The 8711-nt window shown below is 39.4% G+C and overlaps 2 protein-coding genes across 5 annotated transcripts; one reads left to right on the forward strand and one right to left on the reverse strand.

Annotated features, from left to right (window-relative positions):
- Nucleotides 1-335: 335 nt before the first annotated feature.
- LOC144553314 (uncharacterized) lies at nucleotides 336-3077 on the forward strand. Of its 4 annotated transcripts, none has more exons than XM_078301417.1 (2): nucleotides 336-508; nucleotides 1665-3077. In XM_078301417.1, exon 2 carries the CDS (start codon nucleotides 1668-1670, stop codon nucleotides 2763-2765), a length of 1098 nt encoding a protein of 365 aa, XP_078157543.1. In that variant the 5' UTR covers nucleotides 336-508; nucleotides 1665-1667; the 3' UTR covers nucleotides 2766-3077. The 4 variants fall into 4 exon arrangements, with proteins under 4 accessions (XP_078157543.1, XP_078157542.1, XP_078157540.1 ...); XM_078301416.1 differs by having other exon boundaries at nucleotides 380-508; nucleotides 1668-3077; XM_078301414.1 differs by having other exon boundaries at nucleotides 430-757.
- Nucleotides 3078-3644: 567 nt separating this feature from the next.
- LOC144553315 (protein CPR-5-like) lies at nucleotides 3645-7932 on the reverse strand. Its single transcript, XM_078301418.1, has 5 exons — nucleotides 7534-7932; nucleotides 7160-7213; nucleotides 7045-7080; nucleotides 5233-5901; nucleotides 3645-4479 (listed from the first exon to the last, which is right to left on the reverse strand). Exons 1-5 carry the CDS (start codon nucleotides 7855-7857, stop codon nucleotides 3943-3945), a joined length of 1620 nt encoding a protein of 539 aa, XP_078157544.1. The 5' UTR covers nucleotides 7858-7932; the 3' UTR covers nucleotides 3645-3942.
- Between the last annotated feature and the right edge of the window lie 779 nt (nucleotides 7933-8711).

The following is an 8711-nucleotide window of genomic DNA, read 5'->3' on the forward strand; positions in this document are numbered from 1 at the left end:
CTCTGCTACAACGACAAGAAATTTGAATGTTATTGGTGCACTATGAAATAAAGTTTCAACCTTTAGTTGGTCCCACCTGTCAATAACTTCCTCGTTCTTCGCTTTTGTGATCTTGGTGTAAGAATATTTTGTCATTCCTCCGACCCCGCTTCCCGTGGAAAAATACTATTATACTCATGGATCAGTTATTCGCTTATTTCAAACACTGCGCGCGCGTCCCTACAAAACTGAATTCCCATTGTCAGTTAATAGGTCCAGTGGACCAGGAGCAGTCAGTGAGGTTACTTAACCCCTCTCTCTCTCTCTCTCTCTCTCTCTCTCTGTGTAAGTCATAACAGGAAGCCAGCTCTCTTTCGATCTCTCCGAATCTATCTCTATATATATAACGTGGCCCCGACTCTGCCCCATTTCTAAAATTTTCCTTTCAAAAAAAATTTCGCATCGATTGCGTCGGAGCATAGCGCCAGAGTGTGACAGGAGCGTTTCATCGCAACCCCTACGCCGAGAGGTACTCTTCGCTTCCCCAATTTCGATCTCAATTTTGAATTTTTTTTGGTTCAATCACGGATCGGGAGAGACGGGGACCACGGTACAGTGGATAAAGGGGGGGAGAAAAGAAAGATGCTTTTTTTTTTCTTCTTTATTGTGAAAATTACTCGTTTGCCCCTCGCGCGGGATTGAAATTTGAGAGATCTGGGGATTTAACTGTGAGATGCTCAGGTCAAGGGTAGCTGAGCATGTGACTTTACTCTTTACTGTGAGTTATTCTCTTGTTAAACTATTATTTTATTTCTAGTATATGAACTTATGTAGTGTGTTTGTTGTTTGTTGAGAGAGAGAGACAGAGAGAGAGATCCCATCCGGGTTCGGTTGATCGCCTTGTTTGTTTTGAGCCTCTACTTTAGTATTATATTAATTTTTTTCGGCTAGTTGGGTACTTTAGTTTGTTCGCTGACCTCTTATATGTGAAGCGAGCATCTTCCTTTTCTTATCTTCTTTCCTTCTTGCGTAGAGATCCAGAATTCTTAGACCTTAGTACAAGGTAAGTCTTCAATTGGTTATAGGATTTGATCGCTCTAATATTTGGGTGGAAGAGGAAATCTAAGTTCAATTTTTCAACTCTATACAGTAACTTTGCCATTTGTGAAGAGAATTATTCAATCTCAGTTGAACACTTGAAAGTTTTTCTTCTTTCTGAATTATGGTTGATCTAAGTTTGGTACAATGAAATTTCACTGTTTGATGCATAACAAGCTTTTCTGGTCAGTGTGCTCAGTTAAATTTGGTAATCTGCACATTGATTTGCTGCATTGTTGATGCACAGATTTTATAATTAAAGGATGACACAATTAAATTTGTGCTGGTGATGGATCCTTTTGGTGACAGTGAGGTTTCAGAATTAAATTTTGTTAGGAAATTTTGTATTCTTTTGTGAAGAATGTGACAAATTGACGTTGAGCATTCTTTTGTTTCATGATGAAATAGAATATCTGTATGCTGTAAATGTCAATTCCATACCAGTATTTGGGTTGGATATGTACCTGTTAGATTCTGAGTGAATTCCGTGTTGAATTCTTTTTCCTTAGCATCTAGGAACTTGAGAATAAACCTATTATTATTTTGCTTTTGTTCAATCTCATGCTTATTATTCTTTCCCTTTGTAGAAGATGGCAAGGATTCCAAGAAGCCGCAGACTTGCAGGTCGCCACATCAGATCAGCATCGTACCCGGGAATCCAATTGTACCGTTTTAAAGCTGCAAAACAAATCAATTCTGCACAGACCCTGAAGAATGCAATCTCACATAAGAAGAAGCGATGCGACTGGGAAGATGCTACTTGCTCGGTTTGCATGGAGTACCCCCACAATGCCGTACTGCTTTTATGCTCCTCGCATGAAAAGGGATGCCGGCCTTATATGTGTGGTACCAGTTACCGTCACTCCAACTGTCTTGACCAGTTTAAAAGGGCCGCCTCCAAGTCCTGCGGACTTGGTTCGCAAGCCTGGACCAGCTCAGAGAAACCCAGCTCACTTGAGTTAACATGTCCACTCTGCCGGGGCCAGGTCAAGGGTTGGACTGTGGTGGAGCCAGCACGCAAGTACCTCGATAATAAGGGCCGGACTTGCATGCAAGAGGGCTGCTCTTTTGTGGGTTCTTACAGGGAGTTGCGCAAGCATGTCAAGGCCGAGCATCCCTCAGCCAAGCCACGTGAGGTGGATCCTGCCATGGAACAAAAATGGCAAACATTGGAGCATGAGAGAGAGAGAGACGATGTGATTAGTACAATTCGGTCATCGATGCCTCATGCTGTTGTCTTTGGAGATTATGTTATTGAAATGGGCGAGAGTGATGAGGATAATGACGACGATAGTTATGACGAGGAGGGCCCACTTGGCAATGAGGTTGGCAACCGGGCGGGTGTGGATGGGGGGAGAAGGGGTGTTAATAGGAGTATACTTTATTTCTTTTTGAGAGAAGGGGCACGACTAATGAGATTTCATAATGGTAGTGAAACTAGTGAAGAAGGCACTGGTTTTGGTCTTACACCGGCTCCTGGGAACAGTCCTGCTGATTTGGCAAATGCGTATTCGCTGGATGGCGATGATGATGATGATGCTTTTGATGATGATGATGGGGATGATAATGATGTTGATGACAGTGTGGATGTTGTAAATGGGTTTATGGGTCATGGGAGAGGTGTGGAGAGGCGCAGACGGAGGCGTCGAAGGAGTAGGGGTGGTATTGGGTTTGTGGGACCCGCATAAAGGTCCTGCTGCATTAACAGGGTCAGTAGGAGAAACACAGAGCATCATAATATATATGTAGGTTTCTCTAATTAATTTGCTGATTTATGCTTGTCACAAAATACCGGGGCAGTCCCTAACCCGACTTGTAGAGTCAATTTGTTGTGTATGTTGTAGATTATTTCATTTTCCTTGTTACACCAAGAAAATTATGGATCCGTGTAACAACAGCTTGCACAGGATAAAAAGAAAAAGGATGCATTTCTTATTGCCATCCTCTGTAGTGTACTTTTGCTTTATTGCTGTGTATTGATTAACAAAACATTTCTTGAATTTGTTGAGTTTTTTTATTTTTTGTGCATCAATTATTCAAGAGTAGAACTAAGTTGTTGTTTTTAAGCTCCAAAACCTATGGGATTGCCTTCAAATGACAAATTCAAATTATTAAAATTGATCTATTTTATAAGTAATGAGTTTACTTGCAAAGTTTTTATATTTTGGAACTAATTAAGTATAAAGTGTTGAAAAATATTCAAAAAATTAATGCATTAACTTGTAAAATTTCCAATTTAATAGCTCAAGTTATACTAAATTAATTTGTAATTTTAAAACCTTTGCATATAAACACAAGACTCATGAAGCAGATCGATTTTAACCATATGGATTTGCAATTTAAAATCAATCTGAATGGATTTACCATTTAAAAATCCATTCAAAATCAATCCGACGAATTCTGAAGCTAAAGTTGTAAACTCAGAAGAGGCGTGGTGAGCTTAAAACACCCTACCCTAGTTCACTCACTATTCAATTCCTATACTAACATTTGACGTAAATACATATGCTTAAAATTATGTTTACTTCAGGGTGATTTAGAACAAAATATAGATGCACAATATATGATGCCAAAGAAAATGGAATATAATTTTACCGTAATATACTTCTACAACAAAAAAGAAAAAGAAAATACACTAAATAAAAAAATCAAACATCCATGATACCAACGAAGCAACTCTTACACATCTCAACTATATAAACTCAAAAGCTTTCAGGGAGATAACATCAGTCTCAATATTTAAATATATCCAAAATGCAAACGTCACCACCAGAACTCCAATTCCCTACCCAGGAAAGCCCCATAAACAGTTTAACAACATTAAGTTAAAACCGCATCTATACAAAACAAACACGCCAAAAAATCTCAAAGCTCACCTTCTTCACCTACGTTCACTAGTCTTATTTTCTCCCTCAAGTGCTCCATCCATTCAAAAACCGAAGCAAACGGTAGAAGCCCGGCCGACACAGGCAGTATAAGCAACAGCATAACATACAACATATACCTCCCAAGCCAATAAGGTTTCCTTGCAACCATTATCCCTTGAGAAACATTAACAGGTCCATGAAGCAAGCCGTAAACGGTAGCTGGAAATGCATTTACCAGAAAATGAATCAGGCACAAAATTTCCCACAAAATGAGCCAGCAAAGGCCATTCCCACCCAGTGCGTCCACACACCATTTGCCGGTAAAGCCGCAAAATCCACCTAGTAACATAACATTAAAAGTGATCGGCATATTTGGTCCCGCCACAGATGATTTTTGGATGATTAACCAAGCGAGCGCGAGAAACATTATAATGCCAAAACCAAGACGCGTGAAGGCTATTACATGGCACCGCAAAAAGAGCCATGCTGAATTGAAAGAGGACACTTGCTTTGGGACCCACCATGAATTTGATCCCTGGAAAAGGAAGTTAACATGAGACCTCGATATTTCCCTTCAAAATATTCTGTTGGAATTAGGGGTGTTCAAACGATTGGTTCCGTTAAAACCAAATAAAAATGGTCAAACCAAAATTTTATTTAATTTTCAAAAATCTAACTGAACCAACCGACTTAAAACTTTTGTACCGAATAATAAGCGAACCAAAAAACCCAGAGTAAATTTCAGTTCGTTTAATTGAACTGAATAAGAGAGATTAAATTTCAAAAGGTCAAAACGCAATACATACACAAATACATTTAATAATCATAGAAATAAATATCAAGATATATATCAGTCAAACCAAAATAAGAGAGATGAAACAAAACCAAATATTAAATACCGAAAAGATTCAAGTAAATATCAACAAATGAGGACTCAGATCCTCATTTTTCATCAAAAATAAATAAATAAATATCAAGTTAAATTTTGGTTTGTCTAGTTGAACGAAATAAGAGAGATTAAACCGAACCAAATATAAAAAACCAAAGTAATTATAAAATTCAACCGAACTGAACAATTTAATCCAAAAATTGTCGGTTTTGGTTGAAAACCAAATAAACCGAATCAATGAACACCCTTAGTCGGAACACATTATCCAAACTGTCTTCTTCCATACTATTATTCAATGGTGTCCACTATGACACCTACTGGTATGAGTAGCAGCAGTCATAAACAAACCATCATAAGAAATAGCCATTACCATAACAAAAGCAAATCACAGTTACTTACCTTAGAAATGCTTGAACATGACTCAGTAACCTCTGTAATTCGCTGGTACGAGAAAGCATATGTGCCATAACCAAAGCAAACTGACATAATTATCAGTCCAGTGACAAGCACATCAATAAAACTCTTCGCAAGCTCTGAAAATCGTGCGTCTTCCATCTGATTTTTTAATTTTTCTTCTTTAAACACAGCCTTTGCCATCCCCATTCCGACCTTAACCCGTTCCAGCATGTGTGAGTATGAACTAATCTCCAATTGGGACATTTTCAACTCCAATTTTTTCATAATTAGACCCATTTCAAACTCCTTTAGGTTGTTAGAGCGCACCTGCTCAGTCACCGATCTCTCCAAGGTGGAGATAATATGATGATTAATTTCATGATTTTGGGAGCTGCTATTCCTAGAAATGTTTGATAATTGGCTGTTCAAATTACCACGCAGGATTATTTGGGTGCTTGTTGTGGGAGCCAAGGGAGGATGCGGTATTGAATGAGAGTACTCTGTGCGGTGGTTTGAGATATTTACATTATCACAACTATCAGAGGGGGTGTAAGATGTGCTTTCTTCTTGGTATGGGATGGATGTACGGCTTATTAGATGGAGAGTTTGTAATGTGCTTCTAAATGATTTCTCAAAATTTCTCATGAAATGATCATACTTATCACCATTTATCTGTTAAATAGAAGAAAAGAGTATTAAGTGTAAAATCATAAAAGGGAAAACAGATAAGGTAACACAGATTGTCATACCACTTGGTACTATAGCGTATCTGGCTAGTAATTTGTTGGCTCTGCTCATCAGGTTGACCAGGACCACCTCAAATCAGTTAAGGCAAACCAATTGCATTCAAGGGTTGAATTCAGGTCAAGGTTTCTGGGCCCACTGGTGGATCAGAATCACATAGCAGCCTTTGTGGTGAACCACTGAACTACATGCTTCTGTTTAAATAAAAGGTTGATAACCTATTAGTTGAATGAGTAGGGTTATAATGCCCCAATGTTTCCGTGCCCCAATCATATATCACATCCTTTTCTCTGATTTCAAATTCCAAACAGTCAATACGAACAACTCAATATAATCTCCAAACCAAATTTTATATTTTTTTGGAAGTTTTTTACTATTTTTTTAGATGGGTACAAAATTGCTGCTTTTTGGAAGATTCTGGACCATCCAAAAAACAGTGATTTTTATCTATCCAAAGAGATAGTAAACAATTTCCAATAAATATAAAATTTGGTCTCCAAACACATTTTAATATGGAGATCATATTGAGCGGTTTGGATTGAATGTATGGACTTTGAAAACAGAGATAAGGATGTGAGGCACAATTGGGTCACGAAAACAATGGGGCATTTTAAGCCTACTCAATATAGTTTCTATTAAGTAAAGGTAACAATGCCGGTCAAATTCAATTGGCAACCCCAGAAGAAGTCAACCCAACCTGACCCATTGAGTCTGGTTCTGATGGAATATCCTGTTAGGACATCAAGCCGGACTTAAAAATCTTGATTATATAATTTTACAAAATAGTGGCTATCAGACACAGACATACCAGACCAGTGTCAATAGGGTCCCACAAACAGGATACCAGATCGGTGTTAATAGGGTCCCACAAACAGGATACTAGATCGGTGTTAATAGGGTCCCACAAAAAGGATACCAGACCAGTGTTACACCAATATACTGATACAATTCTTAAGCTTATTTACCATTGGCAAATACTGGTACCATGCCAGTCAACTAGATTCAGTATGGGTACCAGTATCTGGTATTGAAACCAGCATAACAGTTGAGGAAAGATATAAACAAACTTACATTTGTTACAGACTCTTTGACAGCAGAGGTACACATCTGCAGAGATATAGACAAGAGGGTTAGCAAGATATTCTTAGAACTAAAAAAAATTTAACAGAGGTAGCAATTGAAGTACCTTGGAACAGAGATCTAAAGGTATTCTTTCTCCTTGCTTATTTTTATTCAAGACCTGAAAATTCAAGAAAATACTACCCACATTAATCACATGAAAACAATGTTGAGGATAAAAGTGCAAATCAATTTATTTTCTCACAATTTGATATTTTTGTTTCTTGTTTACTTGTCCGTTAATTGTGAAATTTGTAGATGAACTAAAAGTTGTGATGTTTTTTTTTTTTTTGTTCCAGTATTAGCCCATAACAGTATAAAAGAAGAGAATTGGCATTGCAATTAGTCAACTTTTAGAAAGAATTTAATAGTCAATCATAAATTATTTTTGCAAATAAAAGCAAAACCCTAACAGCTCAAAGAGCGAACCGAGTTTAAAACCTGGGATAAAACAGCGGCGAATGACATCCCAAGAGGAAGGGCAAGATCGTCATGCGCACTACCACCTCCACTGGCACGTGGAGCCCACAGAACTCGAGGCCTGACCCTCGACCGAACACGGCTTCTGACTACTCGGCGAGAGCTTAGAGAAACAGAGGAGGAAGACGAAGGAGACGCCGCAATAGTGTCCTTGTTGCTGCGCTCGGAGGGATTTTCTGTGGCGAGATCGCCATTGCTAGCGTGCGGCACGGTGCCTGTGGTGGCATTTTCTTTTGGGGTAGCCGGAGATGGCGATGGCGTGGTGCACCGCACGAGGGGTTTCATGGTAGAGAGAAAAAGGGGAAGTAGAGAAAGACGAAAGAGAAGAGATGGCGATGGCGTGGTGCACCGCACTTGAAGTCTTCCTTTGTTTTCTACTTTTTGAATTTGAGCTTGGTCTGGTTATATAAAACTTTTTGGGTTAAATTGTTTATAATTGTTACCACTCTGCCACATATAATCACTCGTAGCAGAAGAAAAAGAAGCGTAAACATCGGTAGGCAAAAGAGCTGACTACACCACACTCGCTGTCATTGATCGATCTTTCTTCCTGGGTAAGCAACTGAATCACGAACAGAGAAGGGGGCACCGGTTAGCAATTGCCGAAAACAAGACCAGAGGTAGTGGTTTGCTAAAATCCGGTGGGTTTGAACACGGTCTGGTCCGCCCGTGCCCTTTACTCAACCGGACCGTGTCCGTGCTCGGGTTTGCACGGATACACAGATACACGGGTACAGGTTTGAAACGGGTCAGATCCGGTTTTCGCCATTAAACCCGTGTAAACCCGGTCTGAACTACACCTGCGCCCGTCCGGACCGGTCCGCATACTCTTGAATCCATGCCGTTGTACCTATGCCCGTGCCCTTACCCTTTATACCCGTGTCCAATGTACCCGTACCCGTGCCCTTTACCCGTTGTACCGGTTTTTTTTTCAAATTTCAAATCTCCTTCCCCCCAAACCCAGCTACCCGTGACCCGTGCCCGAATGACCCGTACCCGAGCTACCCAAACCCGGCCTTTTTTATTATTAAAATTCAAATTTTGTTCTCTCCAAACAAAACTCTTTAAATACACCCCTCTTCCTCCCAGTATTTTCACATCTCCATTTCAAATTCTCAATATTTTCATCTCTATTCTCT

This window comes from Carex rostrata, chromosome 4 (genome assembly GCF_964058835.1).
Source record: "Carex rostrata chromosome 4, lpCarRost1.2, whole genome shotgun sequence".
NCBI lineage: Eukaryota > Viridiplantae > Streptophyta > Magnoliopsida > Poales > Cyperaceae > Carex > Carex rostrata.

What these genes read in the sequence shown, in the direction of transcription:
- LOC144553314 (XM_078301414.1), top strand. Translation starts at nt 713, where the DNA reads ATGCTCAGGTCAAGGGTAGCTGAGCATGTGACTTTACTCTTTACT. An exon ending in ATGTGACTTTACTCTTTACT is followed by an intron (nt 758 to 1,664) that starts GTGAGTTATTCT and finishes TTCCCTTTGTAG; the next exon opens with AAGATGGCAAGGATTCCAAG.
- LOC144553315 (XM_078301418.1), bottom strand. Translation starts at nt 7,857, where the DNA reads ATGAAACCCCTCGTGCGGTGCACCACGCCATCGCCATCTCCGGCTACC. An exon ending in TCGCCGCTGTTTTATCCCAG is followed by an intron (nt 7,214 to 7,533) that starts GTTTTAAACTCG and finishes TTGAATTTTCAG; the next exon opens with GTCTTGAATAAAAATAAGCA. An exon ending in TCAAAGAGTCTGTAACAAAT is followed by an intron (nt 5,902 to 7,044) that starts GTAAGTTTGTTT and finishes TCTATTTAACAG; the next exon opens with ATAAATGGTGATAAGTATGA.